General features: G+C 38.4%; 3 protein-coding genes across 8 annotated transcripts; all 3 read left to right on the plus strand.

Moving 5' to 3' along the window:
* Positions 3324-12211, plus strand: LOC104731840. 3 transcript variants are annotated; one of them, XM_010451332.2, is made up of 18 exons: positions 3325-3478; positions 3623-3722; positions 3843-5254; positions 5387-5452; positions 5632-6042; positions 6192-6353; positions 6641-6960; positions 7065-7471; positions 7594-7646; positions 7721-7822; positions 7935-9640; positions 9723-9831; positions 10073-10253; positions 10386-10453; positions 10563-10678; positions 10761-11582; positions 11676-11773; positions 11869-12211. In XM_010451332.2, the coding sequence occupies exons 3-17, from the start codon at positions 3853-3855 to the stop codon at positions 11763-11765; spliced, it is 6015 nt and encodes a 2004-aa protein (XP_010449634.1). In that variant the 5' UTR covers positions 3325-3478; positions 3623-3722; positions 3843-3852; the 3' UTR covers positions 11766-11773; positions 11869-12211. The 3 variants fall into 3 exon arrangements, with proteins under 3 accessions (XP_010449633.1, XP_010449634.1, XP_010449632.1); XM_010451331.2 differs by having other exon boundaries at positions 3324-3478; positions 3623-3695; positions 3843-5452; XM_010451330.2 differs by having other exon boundaries at positions 3843-5452.
* On the plus strand, positions 12339-15313 carry LOC104731842. 2 transcript variants are annotated; one of them, XR_758672.1, is made up of 5 exons: positions 12339-12666; positions 12751-12904; positions 13979-13998; positions 14764-14808; positions 15063-15313. XR_758672.1 is itself a non-coding variant. In XM_010451335.1 (4 exons), the coding sequence occupies exons 1-2, from the start codon at positions 12518-12520 to the stop codon at positions 12899-12901; spliced, it is 300 nt and encodes a 99-aa protein (XP_010449637.1). In that variant the 5' UTR covers positions 12339-12517; the 3' UTR covers positions 12902-12904; positions 13979-13998; positions 15063-15313. The 2 variants fall into 2 exon arrangements, 1 of the variants encoding a protein (XP_010449637.1); XM_010451335.1 differs by lacking the exon at positions 14764-14808.
* On the plus strand, positions 12913-15313 carry LOC104731841. Of its 3 annotated transcripts, XR_758671.1 has the most exons (4): positions 12913-13739; positions 13824-13998; positions 14764-14808; positions 15063-15313. XR_758671.1 is itself a non-coding variant. In XM_010451333.1 (3 exons), the coding sequence occupies exons 1-2, from the start codon at positions 13591-13593 to the stop codon at positions 13972-13974; spliced, it is 300 nt and encodes a 99-aa protein (XP_010449635.1). In that variant the 5' UTR covers positions 12913-13590; the 3' UTR covers positions 13975-13998; positions 15063-15313. The 3 variants fall into 3 exon arrangements, 2 of the variants coding, with proteins under 2 accessions (XP_010449635.1, XP_010449636.1); XM_010451333.1 differs by lacking the exon at positions 14764-14808; XM_010451334.1 differs by lacking the exon at positions 14764-14808 and having other exon boundaries at positions 13824-13942.

Consider the following 15428-nt stretch of genomic DNA (forward strand, 5'->3'; position numbering starts at 1 on the left):
AAAAAAATGGGTAACAAGTTAAAGTATAAACATTTTTGCTAGCTAGATTCAGTTCTCAAAATCTTTAATTTGAGTAAGCGTCAACTTCAGAATGGGTATGTGCCTACTTTAAGATGATCATTTTGAAAAAAAAAATTAGTATTTGAATATTTTATAGAGTTTGAGAATATCAAAAATGAAAATACGAGTAATCCGTCATAATCTTTCACCCATTTCTTTAATATATATCTTACATATTACATATCAGAAAAAATCTATACTATTAAAAAGAAAGCATTTTTAATAAGTAGACATAGGGTTAAAGATTATTTATTATATGAAATGCCATTAAAAACAGAATAAGGATATGTATAACTTAGAGCCAAACATACACAATTAATATATGAACTGTATACGATATAAGTGTATCCAAACAGACCTGTAAGAAAATTAAATACTAAGGAAGAAAGAATATTCTAACTAATTGTAATAAATTTTGAAACAAGAATTACGAATATCAAATCCAATCTCAACACATTCAACTAAGCCGAGATTTCCGAGCTTAATTTCGAATTATCTGCAGAAAAAGGACCACGACATACAAAAAATATGGAAGAAGGGAACGAAAAAATACTATCCAAATATTCTTTATAAAATATCTGACAAAAATCTGGATAAACTAATTTCTTTTTTGGTACCTATATTCAATTCTCAAATCTCTTTTGAGTAACTGACTAACTGTACATGTCAACTTCGGATTGGTAGAAAAAAACTGGATTTTTTTTTTGTAAACTTTAGATAGTTTGAGAATATAAAAACGAAAAATTTATCTCAATCCCTTTAACATATAATTATCTATATTGGAACTTTTTTTTAATTGAAACACATGTTATCCATGGGCTTTGCAAAATTTTAAAGTGATGAATGCAGACATTTCTCCTATGGGTTTTTACGGAAAAAATAGCAAAATTGTTATGGGCAAGCCTATCGAGTTGGATTTATTCAGGTAGACAATTTAGGTCATTTGATTTGAGAAGTTTTAATATTTTAGCCCGGTTTGATAGTTCTTGGGGCGGGACAAGACGGGTTTTCAGTCCCAAATAGATACATCACTTTTTTCTTACCATTTTTTCAATGTAATCTCATCATTTGTTGTCTAACCAAATAAAAAATAAATTGAATACTAAATTTATAGTATGAGATAGGGTTATGAATGTTAATAACATTCTTAAAAAAATATGTTTACATTAATAATTTCATATATATATATATACGTAATATATTGCAAATATGATAACAAATTTTGGTTTTGAAATCATCCCCGCACGTACGTGCGGGTCCGAATCTAGTTATAACTATTACAACAAACACTAAATACAGTTGTATAGATAAGACATATTGAAATGGAAACTTTTAAATCTTAGAAAAGTAATAGTACACATTAGTGGTGACATTAAATAAATTTTGGCAGAGCGGACGGTTCTTTATATTACTTTTTCCGTCCCCTAACATTTCATATTAGTAGTAAAATGGTTTATGGATAAATTTGTTTATTAACAAGAATTTGCAATATATAACAACGAAGTGGAATGCTCTTTCCTAGAACGATGCCTGACATGTGTATTTCCACCCACTTACGCTTAAAAAGGGACGGTCATTTCAGGTTTTTGTTTGGATTCGGTTTGGTTTGTAAGTAATTATTAGAAATTTAGATGAGCTTTAACCGAAGTTAATTTGTGTTTGATTTGTTTTAGAGTTTGTTTACAAAAAAAATTACATTCGAAGCAATACGGTTGATTTACTTTCTTCCAACTATTGTCTTTTTTTTTTTTTTTTTTTTTTTTTTTTTTTTTTTTTTTTTTTTTTTGTCAAACCTTCCAACTATTGTCTAAATGATCTTTATCATTATCTTTTGGAGAAATCAATGTGGTACTATAACACACAAAAAAAAAATACAGTATTGTGTTATTGGTTCTATTTGGTTTAAAACCAAACCGAATCAGAGAAAACAAAACTTAACCAAACAGGTTGTGAGGGTGTTACTGCATAGCACATGTTCGGTTTGGTTAAAAATGTTACACCTCCATTTCCAAATCGTCGAAAAATACTTAGGGGTGAACCTCTCCATTCACCCCCTCTTCTCTCAGCCAATCAGAATCTTCCATCTAATATTTTATTTTAAAATTAAATTTAAATTAAATTAAAAAGCAAACCAAATTAAAGAAACAAATTCTGTATACTTTTAATTAAGGAAAGTTAAATATTGGCTTAGTTTAGATTTTTAAACTTAGAATAAAATTATGTCGGTTTGGGTTTACAAATGAAGTGGTTAGGGTTTAGATTTTACAATTAAAACGAAATTATATGTCAGTTTGGGTTTACAAATGAGGTGGTTAGGGTTTATATTTTACAATTAGAGCAAAATTATATGTCGGTTTGGGTTCACAAATAAGATAGTTAGGGTTTAGATTTTACAAGTAGAACAAAATAATATGTCGGTTTGGGTTCACAAATGAGATGTTAGGGTTTAGATTTCACAATTAGAACGAAATTATATGTCGGTTTGGGTTCACAAATGAGATGATTAGGGTTTAGATTTTATAAGTAGAATGAAATTATATATCAGTTTGGATTCACAAATGAGATGGTTAGGGTTTAGATTTTATATATGTCGGTTTAAGTTGATTAAAGTGCGGTTTAAGTTTTTTCATTTTACAATAATGTATACAGACTTTATTGTCTTATTTTGTTAGGGGGTGAATGGAGGGGCTAGGGGTGAACACAAGTATTGTTCCAAATCGTCTAATGGTGTGGGTCACATATGCATGGGCCTAAGCCCATATTAACCTAATAAGCTTCCGTCAATTGCCTTCTAACACACAAAAAAGCCTCCATCTGATTTTAATTTTACCCTAAAAAAAGAATACTTTCAATTTCAGTATTTAACTCAGCCAATCATCTTGAAACTCAGCCAATCTCTTCATCCTCCTTCCAGTAAAACCAGTGGGTCAATAGTCATTTCAACATTTAACTTTCTACCTCTTTCTTGGTCGTCCTCGTCGGCAAACAAAATATTTACCTTTTTACCTCTCTCTCTCAGTCATTTAAAATATATTATGTTTTAACGGAACTGTTTAGCCAATAAATTTGAGAGCGTACGTTTCAAAAAGTGAAAAACCTGGAGGCGTCTTTCTGTTGAATTCAATCTTAGCCACAAGATCCAGAAATTCGACACGTGTCGCTCAGGATTGAGTCGCATCAGCATCCTCTCCAAATGTTATTTTCTGGCGTTATTATTAATATTAATTAATAATATTAGAATTTGGGCTTTACTTAAAACAAGAAGAAGACTCTCTCTCATTGCATTTGCCGAGGAAAGCGAATATTTAATTTATCGGGCATTTTTTTCTCTCTTCTGCCCCAATCTGCTTCACTCGCCAAACCAAACCTCGTTTCTTCGCCGGAACCCTAGGTCCTCTCCGTCTGTTTGAATTTTCCGGTGAGTTTTACTTCTTCACCACCGTTTCAATTTTTTTTCCAATTTCTAGCGAGTCACGCAGTTAGGTTTTTCGTGGATTTGAGTGGGAATGAAATTTTTTATAATTGACGCGTATCGTATATGGTGTTGTTGTGGTGAGAGCAGTAGTAGATGAACGCGCGATTTGGGAAAAGCTGAGGTCTGACGGCCAGGTTTTTTTGTCACCGAATGGAGGGAGGTAGCGTCTCCATACACTCTTGTTTCGGTACTTTTTCGTTTTCCTAGTGTTTGTTTTTACTCCACTCGACATGATATTTCTGTTTCCAAGGTCTTCTTGGTATGCTTTTATTGTTTTTGAATCTTCCATATATGTCTCTTGTTTCAGAAATTAACCCATGGAGTACGATGACAATGACTTTCAAAACCAGAATCTCCATTTAGGTGGTGAAGCAAACAACAAATTCCCACCAGTTTTACAGCCTTATCCTCTTCCGAAGTTTGATTTTGACGATACACTCAACACGCATCTGAGGTTTGACAGTCTAGGTGAAAGTGAGGCTTTTCTTGGTATTGAGGGTAACGAAGATAATAACTGGATTGAGGATTTCTCTCGTGGAAGTAGTGGTATAGTGTTTAGTTCAGTTGCAACGGAGTCCTGTGCCATTTCGAGGCATAATAATGTATGGTCTGAGGCTACTTCGTCGGAATCTGTTGAAATGCTTTTGAATTCAGTTGGACAGGACGAAGTTGTTGTAAGAGAAGATACTATCAAGAAATCTGACACTTCTGATGAACTAGGTTGTACAATGGAGGAACCAATGGAGCCTGGTCAGACATCCCTTGAAAAAACTCATTCGAAAGAGGAAATCACGGACTTACAACTAAGCCCATCTGTTGATGATAATCCAGGAGAGTCCTCTTTAGTAAAGACAGATGCTGGACAGGAACAGGTTCTGGTGAAAGATGACTTACCAACCACTGCGGAAGAGGCATCGCTTGAGGAAAAGAATACTATCTTGGCGTCAAATACCGCGACAGTAGAGGCCGCAGATACTGCTGAACTTGATAAGATAGGAACTGAGACAACTGATAATCTTCTTGACCAAGCGGAAGACAAAGTCAATGCAGAATCAAGGATGGAAGACGAGTGTAACGATGGAACTGTACTTACTGTGATTACTTCTAGTGGTGAGTTGAATAATCAGAACACTTTGCTTCCAGAGACTTCGAATGATGAAAATGTTATCAGCAACCAGATTGAAAGTAGTTTTAATCGCAATGAAGTAACTATTGATGCACGGTCGGTTTTGGTTGAGGCTCATTCTGATAGCCATGCAGACTCAGTTTCCGAAGTTGAAAATGTGGGAGCTGAAAATATTGACGAAACTGCAAAGCCTGATTTGAAGGAGACAGAGCGATCTGATGTCACAGTACTAGAAAGTGGAGACCAAGCTCTCTCTACTCTTGAGGTAGGTGGAGGAGATGTTTCAGGGACCCAATGCGAAGATCTCCTTGTCAGTACTGTTCATACTAGCGGAGCGGTTGAAACATCTCTGGAAGGTGCTGGGGAATTGACAACTATAGCAAACAGTGTTTCCATTGAGAAGCCTGAGTCACTTAGTCATCAACATATGGAAGTTATCACAAGTAAACATGAGTCTACATTTCAGATAGAGACTGAGACACATACACAGATAAAAGCAGTTGAAACTTCAGAAAGTGTTTATATTTCACCTACAGACTCAGTGGTTGAAGCTACAGAAGGTGGTCTGTCTGTGGAGAGTGACAGTAATGAAGGTAGTGCTCGCACTTCTAATCTCGAGCAAAGCATGGAACTGCATGCCAATGCCAATGATAGATATCACGATGTCAAGAGCTCTCTAATTCTATCTGAAAGCGTTGTGTCCGACTCTGTTGGCTATGTTTCAGGAGGGTCTGCTTCCAAACTGGCGGAGTCAGAATCTCAATCTGACACCATTCCAACAGACAAGTCAGGTAATCAGATTGTCTAATCCTCTTTATATACTATTCATACTGTGTGTATTATTACACTTGCCTTCTCGTTCTCTCAGTAGCCCTCGTTTTGCGTTTCTTTTTCTTTTGGGGATACCTTCCTGCTGCATATGGCATTTAACATGATTACTTGTTAAAACCCCTCTAAATGTCTTCCACAGAGACTATGATTGACGGTTCTCTCGATCCCAAAGAATTACAACCTCTATGTCAAGATGGAGCACCTACTGTTGGTCCCACTTCTTCAATAGAGTTACATATGTTAAAGACATCCTGTGATGCAAGTGACCAAGGCAGTTTCTCTGAAACTGAGAAGGTTTCATCGGGTAAACCTGAAAATGGTCAAACCGTTCCACCTGTGGATGCAAGTAGTTCATGGAGTCAGATGGACCAACAAGCTAAGAAGCATGCTGAAGATACTCAGCAAAGTACGCACTTTGTTGAAGACTTTCCTGGCTCTGAGGAGTCAAAAGATGCTGTAAATACTGATGCTGCTGGACAAGTTTTGCAACAGCAGCCTGAGGAAACAATTCTAGAAGAACATCTAGTAACAGAAGTTGTAAAAGCTCCTGGTAACGTTTTCTATTTTGGGCCATACTAATTGCACTATCTTGTTTCTTTGTATTTTGCCGTTCCATGTAGACCTTACCAGGTATTTTTACCTTTCGATCGGTTGATTTATGTTGTAGCAATATTTTTTCTTTTGCCTCTTCCTTGGCAGAGACTCAGTCAATTCTGGACAAGGATAGTATAAATGAAATCCCTAGCACTAGCTCCTTGGCTAATCTTGGGAGTGAAGCTGGAAAAGATGGCCAGGAAGAGGATAACACTGCTGCATCCGGTGGTGTTATGACAGCTGGGACTCCTGTTTCACACCCCAAAGGTGAGTCTGTATGATCTTCGAAGCAGCAGGAAATTTCCTCTCTTTTTTTGCAGTTCCTTCTGTTTTCCTCACAATGGTTTACTAGGAAATTACATATTAGGTGTAGCATGTATGCATTCCGACAGAGTCTACACTCTAGGCTCTTAATCAAAAGAATACAGTTACTGAAAAACTTCTGTCTAACTTCATCAGATCTTGATCTTGGAACGGCTTTCCTTTTTCAAGATCCATGCAATTAATTTCATGCACTCATCAAAAATGTGTACTTGTGCTTGGGGATATTGCAGGTGATATAGATGCTTCGGCATGTTCTGAGCCTTCCATAAAATCTTATGTAACCGCAACAGAAGACGCTGCTACTGATTTGAAGACTCCTCTTAATTCTTCGCCTGCTGTTAAGACTTCCGAACAACAACTTAATAAGATAGAGACAAACAGTGTCAAAAAGCCAGAAGATCAGAATATTTTGAGTTTTACGTCTGCTGGGTCTCCGGTCTTGAATAAAAATGAGACCTTCAGCAGTGAAATGAACTTAACTCCCGATCAGCTGAAAGCAGGGGAAGTTTCCAAAGCTGTTAATTTTTCACAGGCTACCCTCGTCTCTCCGGTACCTCCTGTTTATATCTTAAAATATTTTTATCAGTGTTCAAGACGAATTCTGTGGCATTTGTATGTTTCGTCCTTACGTAGCATTTGTTTTTGTTTATTCAGATTGTGGTTGGATCTCCTTCAACATCTAGCTTAGAGAAAACAGCTGCAAAGTCTTCCAAAACAAAATCTGAGCGGAAACCCAGGCGAACATCCAAGTCTGCAGGAAAAGAGACTTCTCGGAAAGGAACTAGTGTGAAAGGGGCTACACCTTATCAACAATTTCAAAGTGGAGGCAAAACAAATGCTGTTAATCAAAATTTGGCTTGTCCTATTCCGATAACGCAATCTACTGAGAAGCAGCAAATTCTTCAGAGCCCTAATCTAAAATCTTTTGGAACCCTTTCAACCCCCACGGCAAGTGTACCGGATTTGAACTCTTTTGCTCTCTCAAGTATTCTGCGTCGACCGTTTACAGACTTGCAACAAGTGCAACTACGTGCACAGATTTTTGTATATGGGGCTCTGATGTAAGCTCTTTCTTAGCCCTATGCTCTTAAGTCTTGTTGTGTCTGTGAGAGTTGAGCGTGATGTCCTTTGAACTTCTTGCAATCTTATTCTTGATTGTTATGTTTTTTTTCTTCTGATACAGCCAAGGAACAGCACCCGATGAAGCTTATATGATATCTGCATTTGGTGGTCCAGGTAAGATTGTTTGTTCTTTACCTGTTGCGTTATCCACGTTTGAGACAAAGTTTGTTCACTATTCACTTCTTTAGATGGTGGGAAGGACAGCTGGGAGAAAGCATGGCGTACTTGTGCTGTAAGAGCTCAGAAATCGCTGGTTGCTACTCCTGAAACGCCATTGCAATCACGTGCAGGTTTCTGCATTTATTTATTTTGCATTTAAAAATCTTATGGTCTGCTAAGCTTTTACTTCTCAGCGCTGTTGTTAACGCATTGCTGATCTAAATACCCAAACTGCAATTCCAGGGAAGAAAGAGGCTCCATCAGCAGGTCACACCAGTAGGAAAGAGAGTTCAACAGCAAACCCCATGATTCCACTCTCATCACCTTTATGGAGTTTATCAACTTCCCATGATACTTTACAATCAAGTAGCGCTCAGAGAGGTTCAGCTGCTACTGAGCAGCCATTGCTTTCTTCATCACATACTCACCAAACTCCACCAACTACAAATACCGTTGGACATAATACCCCTTGGACGTCACCTCTCGCTTACCGTAACCCTTGGCTTGCTTCTCAGCAAACTAGTGGATTAGATGTTGGTTCTCGTTTTCCCGTCTATCCGTCCACTGAACCTGTAAAATTGACTCCCATGAAAGAATCACCCTTGACTTACTCTGGCGCAAAGCATGTTCAGAGTGGAACCCCTAGCAATGTTTTCAAAGTGACACCTACACTTGAGCCAACGAGTACAGTTGTAGCATCTGCTCAACATTCCACCGGGACAAAATCAAGGAAGCGAAAGAAGATGCCAGTCTCTATTGAGTCTGGTCCAAGCATTTTGAATTCGCTAAAGCAGACAGAATTAGCTGCCTCACCTATTGTTTCTATGTCGACATCTGTGCCTGTTACACCTACTCCGGCTAATCTGGGTTTTAATGCTGGCACACTGCCCAGTACTGTTTCTATCACTGCAGTCCCTATGAACCTGGTATCTACGTTTCCCGGGAAAAAAATCAAATCATCTTTGCCATCTCCAATTTTTGGTGGTAACCTTGTACCTGAAATAAAGCAGAGATCTGTCCTGTCAGAGGATGCCATTGATAAGCTTAAGGAGGCTAAGATACATGCAGAAGATGCATCTGCTCTTGCTACTGCAGCTGTTAGTCACAGTGAATATGTATGGAAGCAGATAGAGCAACAAAGGCATGCTGGCCTCCAGCCAGATACTCAAGACAGATTAGCTTCGGCTGCTGTTGCCATAGCTGCTGCTGCTGCGGTGGCAAAGGCTGCAGCTGCTGCCGCCAATGTTGCAGCTAATGCTGCATTGCAGGCCAAATTGATGGCTGAAGAAGCATCCCTTCCAAATGCTACTGATCAGGGACTCCTGAAGTCAAATGATAATATATTTCCAGGCCAGGGTACCCCTGCTTCTGTCTGGAAGGGTGAAGGTGCAGTGGTGAGGTCCAGTTCTGTTCTTATTGCTGCGAGAGAGACAGCTAAGAAGAGGGTTGAAGCTGCCACAGCGGCTACCAAGTATGCTGAAAATATGGACTCCATTGTAAAAGCAGCGGAATTGGCATCAGAGGCTGTTTCACAAGCTGGAATACTTGTTTCCATGGGTCATCCTCCGTTGCTCAATAAGCTGGTGGAGGCAGGTCCAAGTAATTACTGGAGGCAAGCTCAAGAATCTCAGGAAGTGCAGCCCTGTAAAACTGCAGTTTTAGAAAAAGAAACTGTGGCGACTAGTGAGGGAACTTTTGCCAGTCCCAGAACTGTGCAGACTGAATTGGGCGGCTCTGTGAAAACCGCAGATGGTGTGTCTGGTCCAGTTCCTGCTACTGGAAAGAAAAAGGGACAAAATATTGATAAAGGTGCAGACTTGGCTAAAAACAGTGATGTGGTTTTCGAATCAGAAGTTGGGTCAAAAATTTCGGTTGACACCCAAACTGAAAGTCAACAGAGTATGAAAGCGACAAATAATGATAACATCAAGGAGGGTTCTAATGTAGAGGTTTGTGCTACATTTGCATATATACGTTGTTCATAAGTTGATTGTGTTCTTTCTGTAACGGATATAAAATTTCCTTTTGAAGGTTTACAAGGAAGAATCTGGATTAAGAACCGCATGGTACTCAGCCAATGTATTGAGCTTAGAGGATGATAAAGCTTACGTGTTGTTCAGTGACCTTTCTGTAGAACAAGGTTTGTGCATTTAACAAAATGGTTTGCTTTAAACCTTATTATCATCAATAGATCTTTTAGTTCACAAGTTCTTCCTAGTATAGGTAAATATGTAATCCTATGTAATCACCTACTTTCAAGTATTGTATTATCTGCATGTAAAATTATTTGAAAGGTTGCAGAACTGATTACTGAAGTCTACAAAGAGGCTCCATTGCTTTATTAATTGATTGGTTGATCCGTTTATATTATCTTTTATCAGGAACAGATAAACTGAAGGAGTGGGTAGCCCTCAAGGGCGAAGGCGATCAGGCGCCTAAAATAAGAACTGCTCGTTCTGTTACTGCCATGCCTTATGAAGGAACCAGGAAGAGACGTAGAGCTGCTATTGGGGATCATGTTTGGAAAATTGGAGATAGGGTAGACTCATGGGTGCATGACAGGTAATCACTGTCTCTATAGTCAGTTGTTTTAATTCTTTCCCCTAACATCAGACCAAAGCACAAAATCCGTTTGTGAAATCTTATTCTTTCCAAGAAGTTTGGAAACTTAATTTGTATTTGTTTTTCCTTCAGTTGGTTGGAGGGTGTTATTACAGAGAAGAACAAGAAAGATGAAAATACAGTAACTGTGCATTTTCCTGGTGCGTGAAGAGGCCAATGCCTGATGAAGATATCTTATTTTTGTGCTCTAAGTTGCTTGTCTGATCCACTGTTCTCATAACTTTCTTTTTTTTCTTAAAAAATCTGCAGCACAAGGAGACACTTTGACGATCAAAGCTTGGAACCTTCGGCCTTCTCTTGAGTGGAAAGATGGAAAGTGGATTGAATGTTCTAGTTCAGGAGAAAACATCTACTCGTCGCATGAGGTATTTCACCCTTTTATGGATTTAGAGGCTTCTCTTTTGGATGATTTGGCTATTTTGCAAGACTGAGATTTTTGAATTGCAGGGTGATACCCCAAAGGAGAAGCGTCCTAGATTAGGAACTCCTGCTCCTGTGGCTGAAGTAAAAGACAAGAGTATAAAGATCGTTGATGATCCAGACTTAGGGAAACCGCCTCAGATTGGCGTTCTTGACCTCGGTGTCTCAGAGAATACATTTAACATTGGAAGGAGTACCAGAGAGGAGAACAAACCAGATCCACTCCGTATGAAGAGAACTGGTTTACAAAAGCAAGGATCAAAAGTGATTTTTGGTGTCCCTAAACCTGGAAAGAAAAGGAAGTTTATGGACGTGAGCCAACACTACATTTCAGAGGCGAGCAGTAAAACTCGGGAACGGAAGGAACCAGCTAAGCCTGTGAAAACAATTGTGCCCCAAAATTCTGGAATAGGTAGCTGGAGAGTGCCACCGAAAACTATATCTAGAGAGAAACAGACAACAATATCGAAGCCCAAGACTTTTAAACCTGCGCCCAAACCCAAAGAGAAACTGGGTGCTGCTGCTAGGATAATTACCCGCAAGGAGTCGCGTAGTACAACAGCCTCAGATATGGAATCTGATGACGTTGCTGATGAAAGTGCAGAAAACAAGTGTCCTGCATCTGGTGTTCCATTCAAGGGAACAGTGGAAGAGCAAACCACACTATCCTCCCATGATACTGGTTCCAAGAATAGTTCCTCCTCGAACACTAATAGAGGGAAAGTGGCTCCTACTGCGGGAAGGTTAGCCAAAATCGAAGAGGATAAAGCTTTGGCTGAGAATTCTTCAAAAACATCAGAGGGTATAGAGCCACGTAGATCAATCCGCAGGATCCAGCCAACTTCTAGAGTAAGTATTTATATATTGAAGTTTGCATAATGTCCCTAAATTCTGGTTGGGCGCGTTCGTTTTAAACCTGTGTGTGTGTGTGTTGCTCTGCAGCTACTTGAAGGTCTGCAATCGTCGATGATGACATCGAAAATTCCTTCGGTATCACACAGCAGAAGTCACCAAAGTCAAAGCAAAAAGTAGCAGTAGAGGTGATGTGATAAAAGAGTGTTGAATAGTGAAATAACTTTAGAAGGAATCATATGTAGCTGATTTGTTGATGATGATGTTATTGGCATTTTGGCAGGCAAGTGAAGAGCAGAATCAAGTGCACATAAACCCAAGTGGAGGAAACAAAAGAAGCAGTGTGGGCTGATATTAGGTTGTTTTTAATTATAGATTTATGCTCTAAAAAAAATCAAACTTCGTTGTTGGTTGGAAAAGGAGACGTAAAACGTAGGAGAAGAGAAGGAAAAAAAAAATGATGATGTTATTTGTAGGTGTGAATGATTTGCTTTTGATTATTTATTTAGTCAGTCAGATGTTCTCTCGCTAGCTCTATCTCTCATGACTCGGGTGTGTCTCATCAGAGAGAGAGATAAGAAGAAGTTGTACATGTTGTTTGATTATTGTCCCAAGTATCTCTCTAACTCCATTTGCCTCTTTCAATCAACCCTTTTGCTTTTGTCTTCTTGACATCATCTGATACAATGTCAAGTCCGTTTCTGTAGTATTATATATGCGATAAATGGATGAATAAGCTTTTATGAATTCACGTAATCACGCAACAATATTTTGGATTATTAAAAAATGGTTCTAAATTGGGATTGTTTCGAACAATATGATTCTGCACATTCTTAAAAGTAAAGTTATTTTGGTTAGGCTTAAAACCTTAACAAAAACCCGATCCTTCTTTGGATCACATTGGTCGTGGTTTCGTCTGTCTCTGTGTAATAATGGCTGCTGCTTGTCGTAAGCTGTTTAACAGAGCTTCTGTCTCTTCTCTCAAATCTGCCCTCAGATCCGCCACTGGATCATCGTCGCCTGCCTCATCAGCTGGATTTCGTATACCTTCTCAACCCTCTCGCCATTTCTCATTCTCCAGGTTTGCATCCGATATATAAATTTACCCAATTTCAATCTTCCTTTTATCTGACAATTTTTTTACAAAATGTATCAACCTCTTAAGGTGTCCATCAGAACTGGGATGTGTTCAGTCTTTGTTACCGCTGCACAGCACGGTGGCAGCAGCGAGGTTGACTTCGTGCCTAAGCACAACTTCAAGGAGTAGCCGAGCTCTCTCTCAGGGTACACTTTGCTGCACCTCTCCCGACCTCTAATGCNGATTTGTTGATGATGATGTTATTGGCATTTTGGCAGGCAAGTGAAGAGCAGAATCAAGTGCACATAAACCCAAGTGGAGGAAACAAAAGAAGCAGTGTGGGCTGATATTAGGTTGTTTTTAATTATAGATTTATGCTCTAAAAAAAATCAAACTTCGTTGTTGGTTGGAAAAGGAGACGTAAAACGTAGGAGAAGAGAAGGAAAAAAAAAATGATGATGTTATTTGTAGGTGTGAATGATTTGCTTTTGATTATTTATTTAGTCAGTCAGATGTTCTCTCGCTAGCTCTATCTCTCATGACTCGGGTGTGTCTCATCAGAGAGAGAGATAAGAAGAAGTTGTACATGTTGTTTGATTATTGTCCCAAGTATCTCTCTAACTCCATTTGCCTCTTTCAATCAACCCTTTTGCTTTTGTCTTCTTGACATCATCTGATACAATGTCAAGTCCGTTTCTGTAGTATTATATATGCGATAAATGGATGAATAAGCTTTTATGAATTCACGTAATCACGCAACAATATTTTGGATTATTAAAAAATGGTTCTAAATTGGGATTGTTTCGAACAATATGATTCTGCACATTCTTAAAAGTAAAGTTATTTTGGTTAGGCTTAAAACCTTAACAAAAACCCGATCCTTCTTTGGATCACATTGGTCGTGGTTTCGTCTGTCTCTGTGTAATAATGGCTGCTGCTTGTCGTAAGCTGTTTAACAGAGCTTCTGTCTCTTCTCTCAAATCTGCCCTCAGATCCGCCACTGGATCATCGTCGCCTGCCTCATCAGCTGGATTTCGTATACCTTCTCAACCCTCTCGCCATTTCTCATTCTCCAGGTTTGCATCCGATATATAAATTTACCCAATTTCAATCTTCCTTTTATCTGACAATTTTTTTACAAAATGTATCAACCTCTTAAGGTGTCCATCAGAACTGGGATGTGTTCAGTCTTTGTTACCGCTGCACAGCACGGTGGCAGCAGCGAGGTTGACTTCGTGCCTAAGCACAACTTCAAGGAGTAGCCGAGCTCTCTCTCAGGGTACACTTTGCTGCACCTCTCCCGACCTCTAATGCATTTTCTCTTTACTTTTCCTTGTGAGTTCACTTTTTTTGCTTTCCTCCATTGGCATTTACTCTCCTTCCTTGTTTTGAATTTAACTCATTTTGGCTCTTCTCTGCTTGCTTTTGATCTATGGCTATAATAGTTGTTACTAAAATTATAGTTGCTTTCCAATGTGCCTTAGTAACTGATCCAATAGTAGGTAGATCTTAGGAGCTGATTGATTGCTGCAATGAAACATTGTATGTGTTTGATTCTTTGCTTCTTCCTAGCTGCGTGGATTCTTGGTCTTTATTGAATTTTTTCGCTTGTGACTAGTTTAGTTGGTTAAGTAGAAAGTAGAGTACTCCCGAAGGCCGAAGTCTTTGTGTTTCTGGCGCATTAGTTGCATTGTGTGGCTCAGTGCGGTAAGATTATATCTTTGGGTTTAACAAGTAGGAAGGCAACTTATATTGTCTGAGTGACACAGTTTCTAAGGGAAAGAGTTTTTAGGTTCAGTGTCGGACTATGAGTACTTGGTTAATGCAGGCACATAGTCTCACCATCACCACATGGACCCTTGCAACTTTTTCAGATGAAAATCTGAGAAAAAAGGACTAGGTAACTATGTTGGCCTAAAAAACTGAAAATATACAGAACTTGAACTGGGCACTTAGTAAACATAATGCCAAATTGCATCATCTGCGCACTGTATTTGTGCTTTTGCTTTTATGTGAATTCTAGTTTCTTCAAGTTAGTTCTTGATCCGTGTATAAGAGTGTCACAGTAACGTAGTAATCTATAAAATGTTCTTTGGTCAGATGGAGTCGATGGCACGTGAGATGTGTTTGCAGTTTGTTTTAAAGGTGGGTTCTATCACCAATGATCCCTGACAAGTTATTTTATAGTCTAGATTTGGGAGAAGCTATTTTAGATGAGATTTTATAGTCTAGTTTAAAGCTCTCATTGTTTTGTCAAGTTTTGGTTTCTGTATGATTCGTAAAACCTTTCCTAAAATATTATAATGGAATCATTAAGCCATATGCATCCATCTTTGTCTCTTTACCACAATCAGCACCCTAATATAATCTTGGTGATCATTTATGTTTTGCTGCTCCAGAGCTTGGCCTTTCAGTTCCGAGGTGACTCTAAAACCGGCATGAAGGTTTAATTCCATTGAAGGGGCAGGATTTCAGAAGAGTTGTTTCTTCTTCCCTTTGTCAAATTTAGAGACACAACAAGTGTCTGTCATTCTTTTCTGTGACAAATAATTACAAAATCTTATGTACTTTGATTTATGATGAGAGAAATGTTATACAAATTGTCAGCTTTTGTTGCCTTTTTCAGTAAATTAGTAGAACTTACTATGTAGATTATTTATTTTGTTACAATTTTCAGTGTAATTATACATACACCATATTTTCTTTACCCATAAAATCCTCCATCAATATTTTTTGAAGTTTACATGTTATCAACATTAGTTAAG

This window comes from Camelina sativa, chromosome 12 (genome assembly GCF_000633955.1).
Source record: "Camelina sativa cultivar DH55 chromosome 12, Cs, whole genome shotgun sequence".
Taxonomy (NCBI): Eukaryota; Viridiplantae; Streptophyta; class Magnoliopsida; order Brassicales; family Brassicaceae; genus Camelina; species Camelina sativa.